The sequence below is a fragment of the Atractosteus spatula genome, chromosome 3 (genome assembly GCF_055471065.1).
Source record: "Atractosteus spatula isolate fAtrSpa1 chromosome 3, fAtrSpa1.hap1, whole genome shotgun sequence".
Taxonomy (NCBI): Eukaryota; Metazoa; Chordata; class Actinopteri; order Semionotiformes; family Lepisosteidae; genus Atractosteus; species Atractosteus spatula.
The window spans coordinates 74512630-74536545 of NC_142708.1; the positions used below are offsets into that span (position 1 = coordinate 74512630).

At 45.8% G+C, this 23916-nt stretch overlaps 1 protein-coding gene across 1 annotated transcript in view; it reads right to left on the bottom strand.

Moving 5' to 3' along the window:
• The window catches only part of LOC148838727 (leucine-rich repeat and fibronectin type III domain-containing protein 1-like protein), a 34797-nt gene extending 13162 nt beyond the window's left edge, over positions 1 to 21635 (bottom strand). The window contains exon 1 of the mRNA XM_088910914.1: positions 20244 to 21635. Coding sequence (XP_088767040.1) covers positions 20244 to 21622 — 1379 coding nt within the window. The 5' untranslated portion in view covers positions 21623 to 21635. The remainder of the gene's footprint in view (positions 1 to 20243) is intronic.
• Positions 21636 to 23916: the final 2281 nt, after the last annotated feature.

A 23916-nucleotide genomic window follows, 5' to 3' on the forward strand; every position in this document is an offset into this window, starting at 1 on the left:
AAGTCTGACCCAGGAGTTTTCTGAAGCATTTCTGAAAATAGTTAATGGTTAAGCATTTCAGTTGCAGACTCAAAGAAGCTTTGTTTTTTTTATGGAAACCTGCAATTTTATCAGAAGAGTGGTTATTAAGAGGATTTGGAAGATGTCTGACAATAGAATCTGAGTCTTGGATTTGCTCTGATGAGTCCGATTTACTCTTCCCTTAACAGCCATTGCTTGGGGAGATGACTGATGATCTCACCCCTGATTGTAGCATAGCTGAAAGATGTCTGGGCAGTAATCCTGCCATGCAACTAAAGTAACCACTTCTCACCTGCTATGGGTTGCACACACTGGGTTTGCATTGCAGGCTAATTTTCTTCTCCTTGAGCTGGGTGCACATGACACCTATCTGTGCTGATTAAATGCCCTATACAGATGTAAGCCAGCAGATTATCTGGAATAGTGCTGCCTTTGGTACCTGCTCCGGTCACTGGGTAATGAGGTCTACAGCAGTTTACCAATCATATCTCAGAAGAAATACTGGGGGAAATAGTCAAATATAAATACCTTGGAAAAGCCCTGGGAAGTTTGCATGTAAAGCTTTTATTTCAATATCCTTCAGAAAAGTCACAGAATGATCGCATTATCTTTTGGCATTATCTTTCTCCAAAATCTGCTTTCTATTGTACAATTCCACTCGAAAATAGTCACACATACAATACATACTGTAGAACTCACAGTGTTTTTTGCTGGAATCTACAGTCTGTGTATAGCAACTAATGGGCAATTTAATACTGGAACCAGCTGTGCTTAATCAGTTGAGATCGCTGTGAGACTCTTAAATGGAAATTCACCGATTATAGAGTTGCCTTAGGGTCTATCGAGTTGCCTCTTGAGGGTTTGTGGAGGAGGATGGGGCTTACTCTTCATCTTCAGGTGTATGAATACAATCAGCAGGCCTGTGGGGATGCCCTTAAGGCAGCCACATCTTGCTTATGTTCCATCTTTCTGAGAGGGGTTGTGGCAATCCTGTAGTCCTTCCTCCATCAACAGCAAAATGCAAGAGACAGCTATTATGTTTACTTTTCTCCTCTCCACTAAACAATGTAACACACCCATGCAATTCTTCCACAGCACAATACATAATACTGATAAGTACAGTATGTGGTGACTTCACCTGCAGTCATAAAACCACTCTCTCTCCTGTGTTCTAAGGTTCGAGTTGGTTTTCCTTGCCTGAACTCACACAAAACTCCAGAACATCTACAACAACACTGATGTAGACCTTATTGAGATAATGATTTAGCTGGTGCTAGGTGACAGGAGCTACTGTATAAGTAGAGCTTTTGGTATCATTGATCCTACTGGATCACATGGGAAAAAGAGATATGGATAACTGGTTTTTGCCTTTTTTGGCTCCTGTTTGGCTACCAGAACCCAATTTGTAGAGTGTGTTAAATATGATTTTTTCCACTCCTGCAGGACAGTCAAAATGGATTTAGAACAGGCACGAGCAGGAACAAACCAACAGAGCATATGATAGGGCAAGTTTAGGTTTTCAGAAGACTTAGGTTCTCATGTTGAAGGTAGACGGTATCCAAGGTATTGCATGCAATTGGATTGGGAGATGGTTAATAGAGAGAAAACTGACAACAAATAAGGGGAGAATACTCAAATTGGTTTGATGTAATTAGTGTAAACACACAGCCCTTCCTGATTTCTGTCAGTGATATAGATTCTTGTGTACCATTGTGAATTAGTCAAGTTCACAGATGATGCAAAAACAGGAGAATTAGCAACTGGGCAAACACCTGGCAGACACAAGTCAATGAAGACAAGTGCTGAGTATTGCACGTGCAATGCAGAAAGACTGAGGCCACAGCAGCTAACTAGGGGAAAAAATGCTTTTGTGCTAATATCAATACCTCATTTTCCTCTTCTAGGCAATTTAAGGAAGCACTAAAAATGTAAAAGAAAAGGTTGGGATATACAGTTGAACATGTAGATCTTAAGGGATCTCAAAGTGAACATCCCAGGAGCAGCAGTCGCTTGTCCACTAATAGGGTATATGTGGGATTGCGCTTATTACAGGCCTCCTCCTGTTGGCAACCTTATGTTTTTAAAGCATCATGCCTTCCCCATGCAAGCGCAGTGTTGCAGTGGGTTGGAGATTTGTTTTTATTACTGATGCCAGTCAGCTTCACGGCTCCAGCAGGCTGGAAGGATGTGTGCACTGAGCACACCTGAGGACTACACAGGCGCTGAGCACACCTGAGGACTACACAGGCGCTGAGCACACCTGGGGACTACACAGGCGCTGAGCACACCTGAGGACTACACAGGCGCTGAGCACACCTGGGGACTACACAGGCGCTGAGCACACCTGAGGACTACACAGGCCCTGAGCACACCTGGGGACTACACAGGCGCTGAGCACACCTGGGGACTACACAGGCGCTGAGCACACCTGGGGACTACACAGGCACTGAGCATACCTAAGGACTACACAGGTCCTCAGCACACCTGGGGACTACACAGGCGCTGAGCACACCGGAGGACTACACAGGTCCTCAGCACACTTGGGGACTACACAGGCGCTGAGCACACCTGGGGACTACACAGGCGCTGAGCACACCTGAGGACTACACAGGCTCTGAGCACACCGGAGGACTACACAGGCGCTGAGCACACCTGGGGACTACACAGGCGCTGAGCACACCTGGGGACTACACAGGCGCTGAGCACACCGGAGGACTACACAGGCGCTGAGCACACCTGGGGATTACACAGGCTCTGAGCACACCTGGGGACTACACAGGCTCTGAGCACACCTGGGGACTACACAGGCGCTGAGCATACCTGGGGACTACACAGGCGCTGAGCACACCTAAGGACTACACAGGCGCTGAGCACACCGGAGGACTACACAGGCGCTGAGCACACCTGGGGACTACACAGGCGCTGAGCACACCTGGGGACTACACAGGCACTGAGCACACCTCAGGACTACACAGGCGCTGAGCACACCTCAGGACTACACAGGCGAAAAATAGAAGTCTTAAAGACACGTTGGTTTTAAACTCACCCTGGTTTTAAACTCAAAAAGTACAAACTCATTTAGTACTTTTTGTACTTAAACAAATGCTTTGTGGTCTGTGTGCCTTTAATTGAGCTGAAGGTCACTTGTGTCTTGTTGACAACATGGGATTGTCAGACTTCCGGACAGTCAGTTGGTTAGGTATACCATCAATTAAAGTGCCTTTAAAGGGTGAAAAGTTATCTGCCTTCACAGACAGGCTTGCTACAAATAGGACCATAGGGAAACTACAGGAACAGCCTTGCAGGGAGAGCATGCAGATGGTTAACGACCAGGAGAAATTTGCAGGGTTCGTCTTTTCCGGTCGTAAATTCTTTCTGTACCTTTTTGATTGTAATTGCTTAAATTGCAGTTGGGACACTTTTGTGCCCAGAGCAGCCTTCGTTACTAGAAAATTGATTTTGTTAGCTGAAGGCTAATTTTCTAGCCCATTTAGTTGCTCCATATAAATGCACTGTTTCTATGCTCTGTGTAAATTTTTAAAGAGGAAACAAGAGGGAATTAAAATAGTTTGCAAACTTGAGGCATCAGGACATTTGACATTAGACAACATTTTAAGCTGGGTAAGCACTACAGATGTGTTTACTGGACATTAATCTACAATACATCGAGGTAAATCTTAATACGCCATTAATCAGTAATTACATTTGTTTAAAATAAAATCACTCTAATGGAAATACTCCCCAGCACTCATTGGCAACCTCATGCTTTCACAGATGAACTGTGTGATTGGCTCGAATTACTCCAACATCCAGTCAGTGTGCGAGCATTTGAGTACCTCCTGATGTGTGAGTGAGAGCGTGTCAGAGTATAAGTGTGCGTCAGTGTGTATATGTCGGTGTGTGCGAATACCGGTCACTATCTGAGTGTGTCAGCATGTGCTTCTGACTGTGACAGTCAAGCTTCAATACTTGTGCATGTGGAAGCTGGAATTTCATGAAAAGTAAAGGAATATGCACAATTTCCCAGCCAAGAGAAACACATTCTGCCAGAACCGAGACAATACCACCAGGATCTGGGTGCAGCAGAGCTCCAGGTCCTCAGTAAGTGAATCCGTGAGCTCAAACTGAGCTGTTGAGCAAGGGGACTGAACAGTCCATTCATGAATTAGTATGTATTTGTCCGAACAAGCCTTTCATGTTTCTTTTTCTTCATGTTCGCTTAGGTTTATTCATCGAGACGATTAACTTCTTAAAAGCAGGAGGTCTTAAAAGCACAGGAGGTCTCCCTGAAACTGGCGAATCCGTCGCTGTGCTTTCCTCAGGCGAATGTTGCACTGTTATTACTGTATGTTAAATGTTTTTACATTTGTAATAGGATTTGATACCTGAACCCCTCTTGTGTGTGAGCATGTGTGTCCCTTCCAGAGCAATGCAGAAGTAAAATAATAAATACTTTGCTGCTGTGAAGTCCAATAATGGGACAGACCATCGCAGGATGCCCTTTGACACCTCACTGCTGACTATTTAAGACAAGAGAAGTCATACATTCACAATCAAATGATTGCAAAATGGTGTTGTAGCGGCGAGGCTTAATAATAAGGCAGAATTAAGTGTTTCTGAGCTTCCCAAATGAGGCCCCATTTCTCTGTTCATCTCTGTGGTGCAGCCACAGAGAGACCATTAGGGTGATTTAAGGTTTCCTAGGACAGCTCCCAAAGGGGGGTGCACTTAGCTAAGCCTGGCTATCATGATCAATGGTCATCCACTGGCGCCTATCAGTCTAGGGAGTGCCGGATGGACATCTGGACTGCATTACTAAGTGTCAGGACTAAGTGACTCATATCTCACCTTGATCAACCAATCAGGGACTGGTAGGGCTGAGTAACCCACGTGGGACTCTGATGCCCATGGAACTTTCAGCCAATCAACGAGCTGAAGTTCCTCCAGGTAAAAACAGGCAACACAGAGAGCCTGTAAGATTCAGATTGAGATTCAGATTCAGTAAGATTCTGGAGAGGATTCTGTGGACTGTTCTAAAGGGAATTCAAAGGAGAATTCCAGGGCAGGACGGCCCAGGAGCAGAAGGCTCCCAAGGGCAGGACATTCTCGCAGCGCGCCTCCTGACCATCCTGAGACTCAGCCCGGACAACCACGGAACGGCCAGTGTGTCCGAGTGCCAGAACTTTCCTTTGTTCTAAGAGTCTAGAGTGGAGGTTGCCAGAGAGTAACCAGCAGCAGGCCTCGTGAACAGATCGGAACTGTGGACAGCTGAATCACTATTCAGAACTAGTCTTCATCAGGAACGAACCGGTCCTCTTCCTGACTTGCTGGGACCCACAGTCATCTTTTCTCCTGTGCACAAACTTTGCTAGTTAAAGCCAACACTAACTAGCCGGTCAGTGAGCATCAGCAGCGCACCGTCGCAAGCCGCACAGCACAGCCTGGCACGGAGCCAGAGAGCGCGGATTGGACAGCAACAGCCTGCAACTGTTTCTTTGTGCCCGCAGGAGATCTGAATCCCCAGAAATTGGATGAGTATTCAACTTCAATGCATTACAGCTCGAGAATTCAATTGTTATCCAAACCAGTTGATATCAGTTTAATTCCTAAGAGTTATGTACTTGTTTTGAGTATCTAATGTAGAAGTTGTAACCAAGTTCATTTATGAAACGGTCTAAATGAATGATATACTGAACGTATGTCCTCTTGATGTGTAACACTTCGTAACTGAATGAATATATATCTTTTGTATTCTGATAACCCTCTCGATAAGATCTGTTAGGTTTATATGCATATTCTATGTATTAATAAATGTATCCTCGTGTATTTGTACCTGTGTGTGCGCGTTGTTTGAGTTATATCGCATGGTTGGATTCTAAAGCCATCAAAAGAATCAACTTTGTGATTTACTGCTACAATTAATAATTGTCTCAGTAAATGCCCAAACCCTACAGAACTGGTGCCTTCAGAGAGCCACTATGATTACATATTTGGCGTCCCTGAACCGGCTATGAAACACTACATTTATGGCGTCCCTGGGTGGGCGTGGCAAGACTGAAATGAATCAACCAAGCGGAATAATTCATATAAAACGCCGCGGGTTTCATACACGATAATACAGTGTGTGCTGAAAGCCGAAAGAAAAAAAAAGTTCCCCTTGCTCTTTAAGCAGTGCTTGAGTGTTTTGTGATCTTTTGCAATCTACCGGGTTGATTGCATACTTGATCTTGTGGTTTTCTGTGGTTAAACTGTGATTTCGTACTTAAAAGTAATACTCTTTAAGTTTAACGATGGTTGCTAAAAGGTCTGAATTCGAGTCGCTATTAAGCACTCTCTCTAGCAGCGACAAGTCTGACCACGATCTCCGTCATATCTCCGTCAGCGGAGAAGCTAGGAGAATAAACCTCCATTCTCTGAGAGAGCTAGCGAAGGACATAGAGAGATTTGACCCCGCAGTGTCAGAGAATAATATCGAGAGTTATATTCAAGACCTCAGGTATAACCTGCAGTACCTGCCAAACGCCACAGAACAGGAGAAAGTGTTTCTGGTCAGGAAAACTACCAGCAGAGCTGTACATGAGTGGATGGCTAGGCAGATGAAAGAAGTCTGTAATGACTTTGAGCAGCTATGTCAAGCACTTATCGAAGAATACAGTGCGTTTATTGACCCGACTGCCGCGATAGCCGCCGCCCTTAACATTAAGCACGAGAGAGCAGAGTCCCCTCGCGAATATTACGAGAGACTTAGACGAACTTATTTTGCAGGGCGAAATGATGAGGGTTGCGAAGAGAACACACATTTCAAGGGTTTATTCATTGCGAATCTCCACCCGTCAGTCAGAAAGATGATCTTAATGCATACAGATGCACAGACCATGAAAATGACTGATATTAAGAGATTCGCGCAGAAAGCCTGGGAGTATGATGTCCAAAGTCGCTCTGAGCAAAAAGCTGCTAAAGCGACTGTGTTCGCCGTCAGAGCCAGCAGGGTTAATTCCCCCCTGCTCGAAGGAGCACAGGCTCCTGAGCTGGCTAAGCCCCGTTCCAAAGCACTCACACAGGACCGCACCCAGCGTCCTAAGTGCCATGAGAACACCGGGGAAGGGAAAGGGCTAGAAAAGGCTGAACAAAAGGATTCAGTAGCCGCCCGCCTGGCCAGGCTTGAACAAGCTTTATTAGGACAGGGACAACCGCTCCCCAAGGCTGCCGGAAGCGTGAATGAGCTGATACTCTCCACTGGAGGAGGCGGAGACCCGCCCCCTCTCCCTCCCTCAGTCTATCTGATTGAGCGGAAGGGTTCCTGCCTGGATGAGGTCGGCCACTCCCAAGCGAGTGCTGACTCCACCCCTGAAGTCACAGAGCAGGCAGTAAAACAGAGAGGAAAAGCAGGAAGCTTTTACCTCAAGGCTGCCATGGGAGATGTCTTACCCAGTGAGACACTGATTGACACTGAGGTTGAAAGGTGTTTGATGTCACACGGCAAGCTCAAACGGGTAGAAAAAGAAAAGGGTATGCGACTCAGAGTGGAACCTTTGGTGGATCACCAGAAAGGCAAAGTGTGGAAACAGGTCAAGGCTCCTAAGCCTTCTGTACAGAAGGAAAGGGGGGCCAAGAGGCAGACTGTGCTTACACAGTGCCCACCGAACACAGAAGCCTATGCGGAGATTCCTTCTGTTCCCTCTGGACAAGAAATAAAAATATTTTCTTGTTCCCCGGATATACAGGGAAGTCGTGCCCTGGCCAAGGTCCCAACAGCCTCCATGCCACAGGAGCGGTGCTCCGAGCAGCCGCCTGATCCACCAGGTAAAGCACACACCTTTTACATCCCTAAAGAGGAGCAGATCTCCCCACCTGGCGATGAAAAGGAGCTTTCCCTGTGCACCCTGGCACCCAAGAGGGGTCAGGACCACCACCCTGCAGTGGTGGAAGGGATCCAGATGGCAGGAGAGCAGGTTGGTGATGTAGCCCTCGCCCTTAGCCCTGAGAGGTCCTCTATTAGTGAGGATCTGCTTGAGCAGCTGTCACGGGGCCACCGCCAGGTGCCCCTGGTGCAACATTCACAGGTTAGACAGGAGGTCCAGCTGGACGCTGAGACTACTGCGCTGTGGACACACCTGATCCCAGATGCCGATTCCCTCTGCTGTGACCCAGGGAACCTGCAGTCAGGTAACATTATTTCTCACAACTACCAGGTAGTGAGTGAGACTGACCTGATTGTTCCTGCCTCAACGGCAGGGTTGCCAACACACCCAGTCCCCCAGAAGGGACAGGGAATGAAAGCCGAGCCGGTTTTCTTACAGCCACCAGCTCAGTCTGTCAGTCTGAGTCTGACCAACAGTGGTTCAGCCAGACTGGAGCTGGATGGTCAAGTCACCCGCCTGCCAGTGCAGGACATCGCAAAGAGGGGTGTCAGAATCCCCGCCTGCACTGACATGGGCCTGGTGGGTGATAGCGAGTTCGAAGACAATGAACTAGCTATCCCAGTGCTGGGGCAGCTCCCTGAACCCCTAGCGAGGGAAGGGGGGAGCGAGCAGGTGTCCTACACCCACGCCCAGCTAACGATTGTAAACATGCCGATAGAGGGATTCCTCAATCAGGAAGTGTGCAGGGTGGACCTGAACAGTGAGAATGGGATAACAATCCCAGATCACTCAGGTGCTCCAGATGACCACTCAGCCGAGGGTCAGGCATGCTCCACCGCTGCACCGCCCCCTGCAGGTTTCCTAGAGCACAGGCATGAACAAATCGAAAAAGTAGATGCCCTGGAAAAGGAGGAGCAGCATCAGCAGCTGCGTCAGATCTCCCCAGATTTCCAGGATGTTGGTGCCCAAGATGCCACATGGCATACTGAGAAAGACACCATGTACACGCTGCGCCAGCTTAGAAAGGCGACAGTCACTCAGAAGGAGATGACTGGGATCAGCCACCCGAAAAGACTTTTGGGAGGACTGATTGCTGCCGCCACTGTTGCACGTTTGCTTTTTCTGGTAGGTTTGTGTGCTACTGGCACTCTCATCCTGACTGCCCCAAGAAGGCAGGTGTCAGAGATGCCAGAGGGTAGTGACAGACTGTATCGACAGCAGCAAAAGTTGGAAAGCTTAGGGAAAACCCTACAGGCAACTTCCTATGCAACAGGGTTAAACCTTATTCCCCAACCAGTGGACATGATTGTTGGTGTTATACAGTGGGTTTATGCTTGTGTGCAACAGGCCAGAATGTTGACACAAGACCTGTTAAGGGAGCTTAGTGCCACTGTAGCCAGTCTAACCACGGCACAATTCCCAACCCACTTGATTCCACTCTTCTCAGTAGAGGAGTGTGTGACATTAACCCCATCGTTCATAGCTCACCCAGAAGGCAAACCAAGATTGAATTCGGTTCCAAATCTTGAGATGGGTATGGCTACCAAAGCTATCCATTGGCTGTGTCTAAACGATTCACCAATGAAGGGTGTAAAGCTACTAACGAGCAGAGGAAGGTTAATGAACCCCATGAAGAGCAGGTGGGAAGTAAATGGCTGGTCAGCACACCACGTTTAACTGACACTGTGACTTGTGACAGGCATGATGCAGCTACCTAATAAAACAGTTCCTTTAAGTTCCTGAGGAGGCCATAGTACAGCATGGTAACTTAACACTGTACGGTCTAGAACCAGACAACATAAGACCAAACTTGAGGTCATGGATGCCTTCAGATGCCACACTAAGGAATTGGATAGAAATCCAAGAAACAGTAAGCCCTGAAGAGGTACAGGTAGTTTAGTTTGCTTTAATGGAACAAACCTCCAAACCACCCTAGCAGATACCCAACACAGGTGTTGTGGTTTATCGGGGGGCTGGGAACAGGAACTGTTGTTATTGTAACACTACTGCCAGGTAGCTGGATCATGACTGACAGTGTACTCTGAATGATGTACTCTCACATCAAGATGTACTCCGGGTAGCATGAATGAGTCAAAGGTAGCATGACAAAAGAAAGGAAGTGACTTCTCCCCAAATATCTACCACAGAGGTATCAGATATTGACAGTGAACTTCCTGATGTGTAATTCCTAGACTTAGATAATGTCTCCTACCGTGTTTATACATACTCCAGATGTTATTCATCCTGTTTGTATCCAATGCTGGTTCTGGTATGAATTCTCGAGGAGTAATGTGGACATTTAAGATTAATGTTCTAATGGCAAGGGACATCACTTAACTCTGTTTTTGTTTTGAAGGCAACAACGCCTCAGGACCTCGTGACCTTCAAAAAGGGGGATATGTAGCGGCGAGGCTTAATAATAAGGCAGAATTAAGTGTTTCTGAGCTTCCCAAATGAGGCCCCATTTCTCTGTTCATCTCTGTGGTGCAGCCACAGAGAGACCATTAGGGTGATTTAAGGTTTCCTAGGACAGCTCCCAAAGGGGGGTGCACTTAGCTAAGCCTGGCTATCATGATCAATGGTCATCCACTGGCGCCTATCAGTCTAGGGAGTGCCGGATGGACATCTGGACTGCATTACTAAGTGTCAGGACTAAGTGACTCATATCTCACCTTGATCAACCAATCAGGGACTGGTAGGGCTGAGTAACCCACGTGGGACTCTGATGCCCATGGAACTTTCAGCCAATCAACGAGCTGAAGTTCCTCCAGGTAAAAACAGGCAACACAGAGAGCCTGTAAGATTCAGATTGAGATTCAGATTCAGTAAGATTCTGGAGAGGATTCTGTGGACTGTTCTAAAGGGAATTCAAAGGAGAATTCCAGGGCAGGACGGCCCAGGAGCAGAAGGCTCCCAAGGGCAGGACATTCTCGCAGCGCGCCTCCTGACCATCCTGAGACTCAGCCCGGACAACCACGGAACGGCCAGTGTGTCCGAGTGCCAGAACTTTCCTTTGTTCTAAGAGTCTAGAGTGGAGGTTGCCAGAGAGTAACCAGCAGCAGGCCTCGTGAACAGATCGGAACTGTGGACAGCTGAATCACTATTCAGAACTAGTCTTCATCAGGAACGAACCGGTCCTCTTCCTGACTTGCTGGGACCCACAGTCATCTTTTCTCCTGTGCACAAACTTTGCTAGTTAAAGCCAACACTAACTAGCCGGTCAGTGAGCATCAGCAGCGCACCGTCGCAAGCCGCACAGCACAGCCTGGCACGGAGCCAGAGAGCGCGGATTGGACAGCAACAGCCTGCAACTGTTTCTTTGTGCCCGCAGGAGATCTGAATCCCCAGAAATTGGATGAGTATTCAACTTCAATGCATTACAGCTCGAGAATTCAATTGTTATCCAAACCAGTTGATATCAGTTTAATTCCTAAGAGTTATGTACTTGTTTTGAGTATCTAATGTAGAAGTTGTAACCAAGTTCATTTATGAAACGGTCTAAATGAATGATATACTGAACGTATGTCCTCTTGATGTGTAACACTTCGTAACTGAATGAATATATATCTTTTGTATTCTGATAACCCTCTCGATAAGATCTGTTAGGTTTATATGCATATTCTATGTATTAATAAATGTATCCTCGTGTATTTGTACCTGTGTGTGCGCGTTGTTTGAGTTATATCGCATGGTTGGATTCTAAAGCCATCAAAAGAATCAACTTTGTGATTTACTGCTACAATTAATAATTGTCTCAGTAAATGCCCAAACCCTACAGAACTGGTGCCTTCAGAGAGCCACTATGATTACATATTTGGCGTCCCTGAACCGGCTATGAAACACTACAGTGTCATAAATCTTGCGCAGCAATAATACTGTGTCCCACGTGGGGTTGTGTTCGGATGACAGCGTAAAACAGAATTGTAGGATAAAGCAAGGAATTTGGACGTCTTTTGGGACAAACACAATTAAATCAAGTAACAAAATTAAGATTTGCTTTTTAAGACCTTCTGTTGCTTTTAATGAGGAACCTTGGCTGATGCATACTGAAAGCTCCATGGTTAATGATTGCAGTCTTTATCAGTAGGGCATAATAGGTTATAATCCTGTCCTAATTTATAAAACGATAGCTAAGAAAGCCAAAATAGGATAAAAATGGTAAAGCTTGTATACCTAATACAAAGGGAACAGGTGTCTTTTTGGAATAAAGACTGCATTCAGCTTGCCAGCAGAAATCCTCTTAACCGTGAGGAAGGAGTGTTTTTTGTGAAGAGGTGTGTATATGAAGCGATCACACATTGGGCTCAAAAGCCCGAGTGTGCCTGTGAGAGAAAGTTCCCTTCGTTAACTATCATGATTCCTGCACATCTCACTGGGGGGTCTGCTTCCGCTGCCTGCACAGCCGAGAGAGGGACTCTCCTTTAATGAGCCCCTGTCCTGCCAGCCTCTTCCCAGCAAGCGATCTCTCTCTCACTCCCAGCGCCACAGCCGATGAGTCCGCCTGCCTTCAGATTGTCAGCGGCGCAGTCGGGTAATGAGAGAGTGGATTCGGGGGCTGGGGCTGCAGTAATGACATTGATCAGGGCTGAAATAATGTCACCTCTCAGCTTCCTTGCTGCGTGTGTTTTTTTGTGAAACATTGCCATTGAGAGTCCAACTAAGCAATCACTGTGTCCCTAAGCACCTAGGTGGGGATCTGAGTGGTGCTGAAGGGCTGAAGAAAAATCCTCTTTTCAACCACTGGTAAAAAAAAAAAATGTGAACAGAGCAAATGTGATCACACCAGCCTTTAGCTGCTGTGCATTTGTACTTCGGAGCTTTCACTTCATTTAGGGCTGCGAAGGCCCGAGTCATCTAGTCTGAAGGATCTTTTAGGAGAGCATGAGCAGCCCTTATACTGGCACTCTGCTTTTGGTTGGATTAGTAGGAGGTAAGGGAAGTTTACCATAATATACTGTATGGTATTTGCATCCCATTTTTCCAGCTTCCCTATTCCTGGATAATGCCTGGTTTTGCCTGGACTTTCCCATTTGTGCCAGGCTTTGACATGCCTCTGTCTGCCTGTTCTGTGTGACTGCATTTTGCATTTTGCTGCCCTGCTTTTATGGTTTATCCAGTAGTAAACAATAGAAAGGGGCATTCTGAATTAGTTGGTAGCAAACTCTCTCAAAGATAGAAGTGCATGCCTTCATAAGGGTAGGCATACAATAAAAAACTGCTGTTGTCGCTTTGGACACCCTTGTGCTATAGCACATAAACATTTGATGCAAAGCTCTCAAACAGAGGATCTTAACTGAGATTTCTAGACTCATCCTGCACCGTTGGGAGAGCATTGCACAGCATATTTAATGACTTGTGTTTTTATTACTGTATGAATTGCTTATAATAACACAAGCCAAAGAGCTTCACACACACAAGGGGGCTGAAGGGCACCTCTGTGCCAACAGCCCCTCTACACAGCATGTCAGGGGGGAGAAGTGAGAAACTGTTTCAGTTGAATTCAGGGGGAGCTGTGGTCAGGCCAGATTGCATTAGCCCATAGCGGCATTTCGCCAGGACAACAGGGTTAACACCTGCTCCGACAAACAGTGCCATGGAGTCTTTAATGACCGTGTTGTCAGGACCATAGGTTAATGTCTCATTCAAAGGATGCTTGGGCACTTGATTGTCATATTTCTGGATCTCAGAAGGGAAAGGACCTTCCAGGAACTCCGCCTGAACTGGTGTGATAATGCCAAGTGTGCACCTGATCTGCAGTAGTGCAATGGACGTGTCTGAGAGATGCACAGGAATGGTGATAACAGATCTGCACAACTTGGAATATTTCTCTTTTCTCGCTGCCATTACAAAAACTGTGGTTCCTGCTGTTAGAGAAGATGCATAAATACAAAGTGATGCCACCATATTCTAGATAACATCAGGCATCAGGATAATACTTTCATGACAGCCCTTCTGAACCTCAGCCGTTCATCCCAGGTTTTTCGCTTGACTTGAGAAGCAGCACAGACTATTTAACTGCGGCCCTGCGGACAAGGCCTCGCATGTGAAGCCCTGCTGGGCTGGCGTCTCCAGCGCTCGCCTGCAGAGCTGCCCTCTGGCCCGGAGGCCATCGCGCAAGTCTCAAGGTGCAAATCCACTTACCTGTGACCAAGCAGGAAAAGTAAAACAGCTTTTTTTTAACTGGATGGAATCGTTGCAAAGCTTTGTCTGCGGCTCGGCAGACATAATCGCCCAAGGCTTCATTGGTCCCTTTAAATGATCTGGGAATAGCGTTCAAGTGGTGTAGTTGGGCAAATGATTAATTCAATGAAGTAATTTGGAGCTGGAGCGGATGAAGGCCCACAGGAGCTGGCTGCACACCTCTGCAGCGCAGGGCTTGAGTGCGAGAGTGAGGGAGATCGAGGGGTCCAGCACCTGGAGGAGAACGCGAGGCCTGGAAGGGCTGGGAGCCCCTCCCCCCTAGGATTTTCTGCGTAGGGTCTTCAAGACCCCGCCAGCCGCGTCGAAACAAATAAGATAATTAAGCTGGCTCACTCACTGCGATCTTCAGAGGGCTTGAGTCATTAGAAAGCCGATTCTGCTTGGCAGGGGGGACGCCAACACCCGCGACCGTGTTCCACATCCAAGAGCAATCCTCCGCAAACATCTGTCACACAAGCGCTCCCATCCCACAGGAGCGAAAGCGACAATCCAGGCGGTTTAAAAATAGCACGGGCAGGGAGAGATGGAGGGCTGGTGAAGCTCAGGCTCTGCTGCGGAAGCGGGTGTTTCTGATTTCAGCTCAGGGCCAGTGGAAGGGCGTTTCTGGACATGAGGGGCCAGCGTGCGTGGGGCTCCAGGGGGCTCTCCTGCGCTTGGACTGGAGTCAGTGGTCAACACCACACTGTTCAGCACAGAAGAATGAAATCATGAAATATGGCCTCTGATCAACCCCCTAAAACTCAATTGTAACCTGAAAACTATTCCTCCTCTCACAGTTATTTAATTCGTATTTCTGGGTACAGAGTTCTGGTTCTTATTCCAATGCTGCCACTGTGCTCTGCCAAGTCAGGATGCGTAAATACTAAGATGAACACACAAGCCGAATGACCTTTTCTCCTCCAGCACCCTGCAAGAGCTCCAGCCTGCCGCTGCAGAGAAGCAGCCCATTGTCCCATACCTGCTGTGGCAAAGCAATGATATTAGTAACTAGGTCTGCAAATCCCTTCTGATGTCTCTGTTTACTGTGTGCCCGTTTAATTAATCCTCTCATTTGTTAAAGGTGAAAAAAAATGCAAACTGAAAAATTGATATCAAGCACTCAAGAAAAAACGCGAAGACAGTGCAGTAAGCGACTAGAAGTAAATTGCATCCGACATCACACTGACTGAAAGCACAGCCCTGCAGAAACAGATGTCAGCTACAGGATGGGCACAGGCAAGTCACACAGCCGTCAAAGGGGACTGTCTCTGCGGCACATCGCGCTTCACACGCAAACAGGAACATGCGAAAACAACTGCACTGCTTGATCTGTTGTGATCTTCACGAACACAAAAGTATTGTACAGTACGCGTTCTCTCAATCAATTACATTTCTGATCTCTTATCTGACTTGACCCATGTACGTTATTAAGCAGCCGTGCTTAATATTAATAGACTGGGGAACTGCAGTTTGCTCTTTTATATCCTAGTTTGAAATGTATCATGTGCCGTGGAAGGAAAAGTAAATAACACCGTAATCAGGGGGCGGCAGTACTGCAGAAAGTTCTGTTTAACACAGAAAACAGACTTTTATCTTCTAGCAGTATGTCATGAAATGCGACAGAAAATAACTACAGCAATAACAGAACCTTATTTTTTAATTATTTGTAATGAGGAGCCTGCTTCCGTTGTATTTGCATATTTTACATGTCTGTTGTAAGTGAAGCAATATCCAAATTTAGATAGTATTTATTACATTTATTCTTGATTTCATGTCCAGATCATTTGCCGTTCTTTAATGTCCCACTCTGGCTGTATTTGTGCTCTAACGGTACGGATCAGGCAGTGGAATCAGTCTCTAGCCCATGGAGCATCGAACGTGTAACCCTGCAGAGCCCGTTGCCTCTGCTGTCTGTCTGATGGCTCTGCACCAGACCCTGGCTGTCACTCAGAGAGTGAGGCAGCACACAGCACAGGCCCTGCAGCTGCTGGCGGGTCTCAGATTTAAGATGGAGAGCCGGGAACATCATTCAGTCTACTTCTTAATTGTCCTCTTTTCATTTTTATTGTTTCCTTTCAGGCCTGTTCCCTGTCTGCGCTGGATGTCTCTGTACATTTTAATTTTCAGGCAAGTTATTGTACTGTCGCCTTCCATTTTCCTTCTATCTCGAGGGATCCTTTTTCAATCCATGGGATTTGATAGACACCCTCAAATTCATTTCCTTTTGCTTTATATGTCGTTTTAAGAGCCTTAAACTTAGAGCAGAGACAACTCCAGTCCTGGAGAGCCAGAAGATTTCTGTGTTTCTTTCCATCTGAGTCCTTAATTACTTCATTGAACTTATTCTTTACGGCATAGGACAAGTTGAAACCTTTTCTTTTTCGTAAGAAGCTGTGGTTTTAGACCAATAAACTTGCTGAACAGGGGTCCTTACGGACCAGGGTTCGTCACTCCTGACTGAGAGTAACTCATCCTCCCTAAGTATTAGACAAGTCAGAATGTTGATTTAATGTTCTGCTCCACTTTCATTGCATTTTCTCCTGTGAATTACCTGAATGTTTCACACTGAGCAGTTTTCCCACTATGTAATTCCTAAAATTCACATGGCTAATAGCCTCATTCAAACATGGAGACAGTATTTTCTCTTAATAGTGAAAAACATTCATTGATACTAAACAAGAAAACTCAAATCAAATCAACTTAAGGGCTCTTAAGTGCAGTCAGTTTATTTACAGATGACAAAGGCATAAACGGGTGCTTTTATTTTTTTCGTACCTTTTTCTGGAGATAAAAAATGACACTTGAGTAAAGTGCTTTTTACGAATTGACTGCTTCAGAAATGTGTTGGTCTTTTAAATATGTGTCAGTCTTTTAAATATGGATGTTTGTCTCTAGTCAAAAGCGCTACTACTGTACTGTACGTACTGTACGTCTTCTGTAAATGGCAGTGGTCTTTTTCTGCTCCACAGAAACTCAAAGAGAAAACAATAAAAGCGTTAATATTCCTAAAGCAGAAGGAGTGTTTAGGGCCCAAACCTCCGGGCTGCAGGGTCATGGGTTCGAATCCTGGTGGAATCCTGCTGCTGTGCCCTTCAGCCAGGGTACACAGACTGCTCCAGTAAATGCCCTGTTACATGTGTCTGCAGCTCTCTACTGTAAATAGGCATTTCTTCTCAATCCCTTTACCTGATTAAATAGTTTTATTTCAGCAGACACAGCAGTTGAGGACAAATGTTGATTAAACTGAAAAGCTTGGTGTTGCTGCACTCCTTCTAGATCCTTCTACCTTGTGGCCACAGGGCTCACTGTTGTGTGGCTGAGAGCACTGAATCAGCTCTGCTGGCTACACAACACTGGGGGAACGCTGGCCACAGCTGGCTTTTGGCACAGCCTGGCTGTGTTGAGACGAGCACTAGATTGTGTGCTTTCTGAGCAAATTGCACTCCGTTCTGCACTCCACCCCCATTCATTTAATTGTGATTTCCAGCTGTCTTCCTTGCTGAATATCACCTTGTTTCTCCAGCCCATACACTCACAGAAGCCACCTTATTGCAAATGTTCATTGACTTAAAAGGCACTGACCGCCGCGCTGGTCCAGGTTCCAGTTGCCCATCACAAACCCATATTGACACGCCGCCTGCCCACAGCTCAGCTGGCATGTGTGCATATTGCATAAGAACTGTTTGATGTGAGCTCTTCATCCTGCAGATGACATCTAACATGATGTGACATGGCAGTCATTTTAGGTTTCGAAAAGGGATGCCTCTTCACACATTTAAAAATGATTGATTAACCATGTGCTGAAAGCGTGATTATACTGACTGTTGAATTTAATGTGGGAGTAGTCATTACTTTACTATCACTGACATGCTATTATTGAGCATTCCTGTTATTAAAGGAACAAGTAATAGGTTTATTCCATGCTGAAAAGAGAAGAGAGAAAACACAAGGTTTCAGCTGTGAAGCCTGAAATGCTGTGGTTTCTCTCTGTTTTTTTCAGAATGGAATAAACCTATTACTTGTTCCTTTGCAGACTACACATGCTGACGCAGCTACCCACCTGAACCCACCTATTCCTGTTATTATCTCTGTGTCCTAAAAATCTTGGAATAATTAAAAAATGAAAAAGCATGCTTCCAAACTTTAAAAACAGAACATAGCAAAATAGCAGGTGTACTTACAGTATGTTAGATGTTAGTAGCATCTTAATTGTATCCTACTCTCTCTTGCCTTAGCGAGTATTTAAAAAAGCAGAAAGGAAATCACTCTTTCAAAGTCTGTAAGGTCTGTAAAGCTAACTCGGTTTTCTGCTATCTCAGATAAAATCCTACTGCCCAGGAAACTGGAGGCTGCAGAGAGAGCTTGTTTAACACCCCAGAGGTAATGTCACACCAGTAAGCGTGGCCATGAAATAAAATCCTGTAAGATTTCTGAGGCTCAGATGCTCATACATTCCTGCAAGTATTCTGCAAGATTCCTTCAGAATTGCCACAGAGACATTTCTGAAGAGCTGAAACAACTTTCAGACCAAAAAATTGTTTGGCTCATAAGTTTAAATGCTTTTTTAGTTCTTATATTATCTAACATAGATGTTGCCTGGGGAGCTGCAGTAAAGCTCTTATTGTCCCAGAGTCTCTTCATCCCATCAGTGATGTGCAGTAATGGATGAGGACCAAAGCAATGCTTTAATTTGGAGGCTTTGTCTCTGACTCTCGTCTTTGTCGCTTCAGGAGTGCGAATAGCTAGCACCCATCAGAAATCGACTCGGGTGAAGGTCTTTTCAGATTATTAGCAGAAGAGGCTGCTAAAACAAGTGCTGGGATGGGCTGTGCTGGAGTGATTTAGTGCTTCAGGCAGAGAGAGTGCCTCAGCTGTATTGCATATCGATTGACCACCACTGGCTGCGCTCAGTGGAACAGGGGCAGCAGTGACAAGCTGGGTTCCTCTGCAAGCCTAGATCATCTTATGATTTAGAAGAAAAACACCCAAATTGTCTGACTTGTAAACCTAGACAACACTGATAATCATTATAATGTATAGTGAGTTCTAGTTGCAGCTGTCTTAATAGATTAGAAACCTCCATGTCAGAATTTGTTATTTGTCTTTATTACAAACACATGCTTATCCCTAGGTCATTTTAAATCAAGTTTAGTTTAAACCTGTCTGAATTATTTAGAATGGGTTCTAAAGTCTCTTTCTGTTTACAAGGCATACAGTATAATCTAAATTCCCTTTCCATTCCAGTAGAATAGTGGTAAAAGTTCCATAATACTATGCTGAATAGACAGTGTTGAGAGCCAATCCCAAATCTGATTTATTAAAGGTGAAGGGAATGCTTTAAGGAATTTCTTCTTATTCTTTACTTCCATTTTTTGTTCCAGCTCTTTATAGAACCCTTTTCCCTCCAAGGAAAAGAGATAAAGGGTTTATTTTTAGCCACTAACAAAAAAGCACTAAACAAGCAGGTCATTAATTTAATTTGGAAAATATTATTCAGCATAGTTGAATATCATGTTTACTAATAAATATATTCATGTTCAAGCAACTAATAAAGATTATTCATGATTGTATCCTGAAACAGTAAGTGAATTCTCCCTCCCTGACAGACAGCAGCAGTCGGTGATCGGGGCTGTAAAGCTGAGGCTGTTTCTTTCCACAGTGAAAGGAAGATTAATTCACCCGAGATTTGCACGCCTTGCTTAGCACTTTACTGAGCTAATGTGCAAAAGCAGAGGTGCGAGCTATCCGTTTACTCAGCAGAACAGCCTTTCTCTGCACAGCTTTCAGAGTGCACAGGGGCCCCGGCTATTTGCCAGATCCAATCCGGCAAGCTGTTTGGTGAAATTTTCTTTTCAGAATGTAAAGAATCCCAAGGTGACACCAGATTTGCAGTGAGTGATTTTCTTCACTTAAGGCATGTGCCCTGAAGCACACAATACAGCATAACTATAGGGAAGGACATTAATATTATTGTTCACAAAACCAAGAACAATATGAATAAGACATTTAATGCAGCCTGTAAATGAGGTATACCTACTTTTTATGTTCCTTTGTTAGGACAAAGATTAATACTCAGGGCAACAGGTGGGCTATGCGTTAGATATTAAGAAATTGCAAATGCACTTTTGTACGAACTTGCATTTCGATCAAACCTCCAGAAGGCATGAGAACATGCCCTACCTGTAGACGAGGGGGTCTTCATTCGAGCTGTTGTACTGGACCTGGTACATTCTGATCCCGGGCACGTGGCGCTGCGAGGTCCACTTGATGAGAGCAGAGTTCATGGTGAGCTCCACCAGGGCCACCTTCTCCTGCGCCTTGGCAGTGTCGTTGCCGGAGGGAGAGGTGGACTTGGCGGAGGTGAGGATGTCGGAGGGCCCCGGCTCCGGCTCACGTAAGCGGCTGGTGCTGTTGGCCAGGTGAGGGAGCGGGTTGACGACCAGCTCCACCTGCGCCGTCGACTCCCCGGCAGCATTGGAGGCGATGCAGGTGAAGTTGCCCGTGTCCTTCACCGAGGTGATGTTGATCTCCAGGCTGCCATTGCTGTATGGAGTCATCCGGGACGTGTTGGAGATCAGCCTCCCCGCAGGGGAGATCCAGTGGATGTCCGGCTCGGGGTCCCCATTGGCTTTGCACTTCAGGCTGACGGGCTGTCCTTCCATGACGGAGGTCTGGGGCGATTTCCTTGTCATGACCGGAGGGTCACAGATGAACTCCTCCTCGGGGATGGTCCAGAAGTACTTGGCCGTGAGGTCGGGTGGGGAGGCGCAGGTCTCCAGATCATCCTCTCTGGTGAGGCGCCGGAGCCAAAGTAGCTCACAGTTGCAGTGCAGAGGGTTCCCCCCAAAGCTGAGGACCAAGGAGGACAGGGGTGACCCTTTAGATTTGGCATAGACCGGGATCCTCAAAAAGAGAGGGTCAGGGGGGATGTTTTTGAGTTTGTTGGAGGTCATGTCCAGTCGGGCAAGCTTGTGCAGGTTAGCAAAAATCCCCAAAGGAACATGCTCGATCAGGTTGTGGTCCATATTTAAGGTGTTGACGTTAGTCAGCCTTGCTATTGTCTCCCAAGGGATGTGAACCAGGTTATTATAGGACAGGTCCAGGTCTTCCAGGGTGCCAAGGAAGTCATCAAAGGATCTGGGGGAGATTTCGTGCAGCTGGTTGTTGCTCAGGATCAAGTGCCTCAGGTTGGTCAGCCCTCGGAAGTGCTCATCCCCGATCACGGTCAGGCGGTTGCTGTCCAGGTGGAGAGCACGGAGACGGCTGAGGTCAGCAAAGGTGTAAGGCATAATCTGGCTGATGGTGTTCCTGGACAGGGTCAAGTGCAAGAGGCTGGTCATGTTGGCAAAGTCTTTCCTCCTTACCACCGTGATGAAGTTCTCCGTGAGCCTCAGCTCCACCGTCCTCCGGTCGATGACGGTGGGCACAAAGAGCAGACCGGTCTTGGCACAGAGAATGGCGAGGGATGGGGAGATGGTCTGGCACATGCACCGCTTCGGGCACAGCTGTGCCTTCACTGACATAGCCAGCACCAACAAGGAGAAGAGCAGCCTGTCCATGATGCAGCTGTCTGCAGAACTGAAGGAGAAAAAAAAAACAGCTTAAAACCATCATCTCCCAGGTTTCTCTTGAGTAACGACTCACGATATACAGACCAAAACATTCTTCAAGCCTGAGTCTCTGTATTAAGTCAATGGCCCTGGGAAAATTCTGTAAAGGAAAACTTTCCAGGGGTTAGCGTTAATGTTTCATGTCTGTATATTCTGTCAGTAAACTACAATAGCCTTAGTCAGGATATTCATAAAAAGGAAGGAAGTCCGGATCAAGAACAGAATGCTGAGAATTATCCTGGCTTCAGGAGAGCAGGCGAGCAGCAACACCTGTGTTCTGCTGCAGAAGGAATAATGGCTAATCTCTTTGTCATTTAAGACGGTATGTGGTCCTGCTTTCTTCTCAATCACGCTAATGACTCATCGGAGGAATGGTATTTGGTGTCAATGCATAGAGAAGATAGGGTTTATGTAATAATTAATCTGAAAATAACACCATTAGTAATCAAGGCATTTTTTTTGTTGCACTGCAAACATAGAAATAAAGGACCTTTTTTGTCGTCGTGATTCAGGTGTTTTGTTGGGGTTTTTTTCTATCTCATAAAACCTCTTTCCATGTCTGGATTGTGTCAGGCTGCCCGAGAGTCAGAGCTTGTGAATGCAGCCTTCAGAAGGTCCCTAATGTAAGAAGGAAAGAGAGGGGGCTTGGTTGAAAAGCTGATGGCACATGTTAGAGCCACAAGTGCACAATATACAGTATATCCATATATTGATAAAAAGACTTGTTAAGATTTGAAACACCTATCAGCTTTGTGGCAGAGCTGATGCTCGAGTGTTTAAAACAGAAGGGTCTCAAGTCTGGCCCTCCGCAGAGCCTAAACCCAGCTATGCATCTACTGCAGGCAGCAAAACCGCTTTCCCAGTAGGACTGACTAGGCCAGCATTTCTCTCCCTCTTCATTCTTGTTCTGCCTTTTCTTTTCTTTGCAGGCCAGCCAACCTTATTTACCGTAGCAAACAAAGTCAATTTCCCCCATGCAGTCGGCCAGCACACAGTGCCCCATTGTCCAGCTAAATATCCTCCAAACAGCAAGCTCCAGGTTTCTGATATTTTTGTACTTTTTTTCAGTATTCTTCTCTCGTGGTAATAAGAATTATCAATTAAATTGATTAACCAGCTTGTTTGCGCACAACGGTAGTCGGCAGCCATGAAAGTAAGTATCTCTGTAAGTGTGTTTTAGCACATAAAGAGAGAAGGGGGTGGAGGCAGACGCGATTTCCTACATACAGTACAATATACTGTAGCCCTGCAGTCTGAATCAGAGCTGGTGGCACCGATTTTGTTTTAGTTTATTATTATAGCTGACGGGTTTAATCCCATCCTAGGGCCCCTCTGGGTATGGGAGCCCTGAAAATAAAACCATATTTACGGCGCAGTATAGGCTAATTACCCCACAACGCTCTTGTCTATATAATTTGTGGCATTCAAAAACAGCCCCATGTGGGCTTTTTTGGGCAAAATTGCTGCAGCATATGGTTGGGAGTTATGAAATTAGTTTGATATGCATTCTGTCTTTCAGGAAGTGGTAGATGAATGTTGAGTAGGATGGCGCTGTTAGCGGGCCCAGAATTTAAACTGTTTGTTTTTTTTAACGAGGATTATTATTAGATAATAACTCATGTACTGCCAGCTGGAAATACAAAAATCCAGTTAAATTAAGTTACCTCTATTTTTCCAAAAAGGTGGGAAACAAGTGCTGTTAAACTTGGAAAAAATGTATCTTTTCAGAGCTATAAGTGTGTAATCAATTTCCAGGAAAATATGACAAATGACCACCTTTGTCCTCCAGCACCTAGAATGCTTAGGATTGAAAACTTTGGTTTCACTTTGGCCCTGAAGGTGAAGAGGCTGGCTGAGTCTGAAAGTGATGGCAAGGGGATCTTATTTCAGCACTTGGCTGTGCCCACAGAGCTAGTGGGTACTGACACCCCCTCATGTCTCCTGTTGGCTTCTGCAAGAAAAGCAGAGCTGTAGTATTTCACCGACTGACCTGTCTCTCGCACTTCCTGTTCTTCAACAGTGCATTGCTTAAAACACATTTTGTGGGGAGTAAATAATGCATCAGGGATAAGCAGTGCATTTGTTTTAAAACTTTGCAGCACACTGACATCGTCTTCTATTAAAATCATACAGGATTACATGGGAGAGGAGGTCTTTTAGCATCCCTTTCTCATCAGTTTAGCCAATGTTCCTGGTCTCTTGTTCTTTCTGTAGCTCTGTGTAAATAGGAAATAAGATCACAA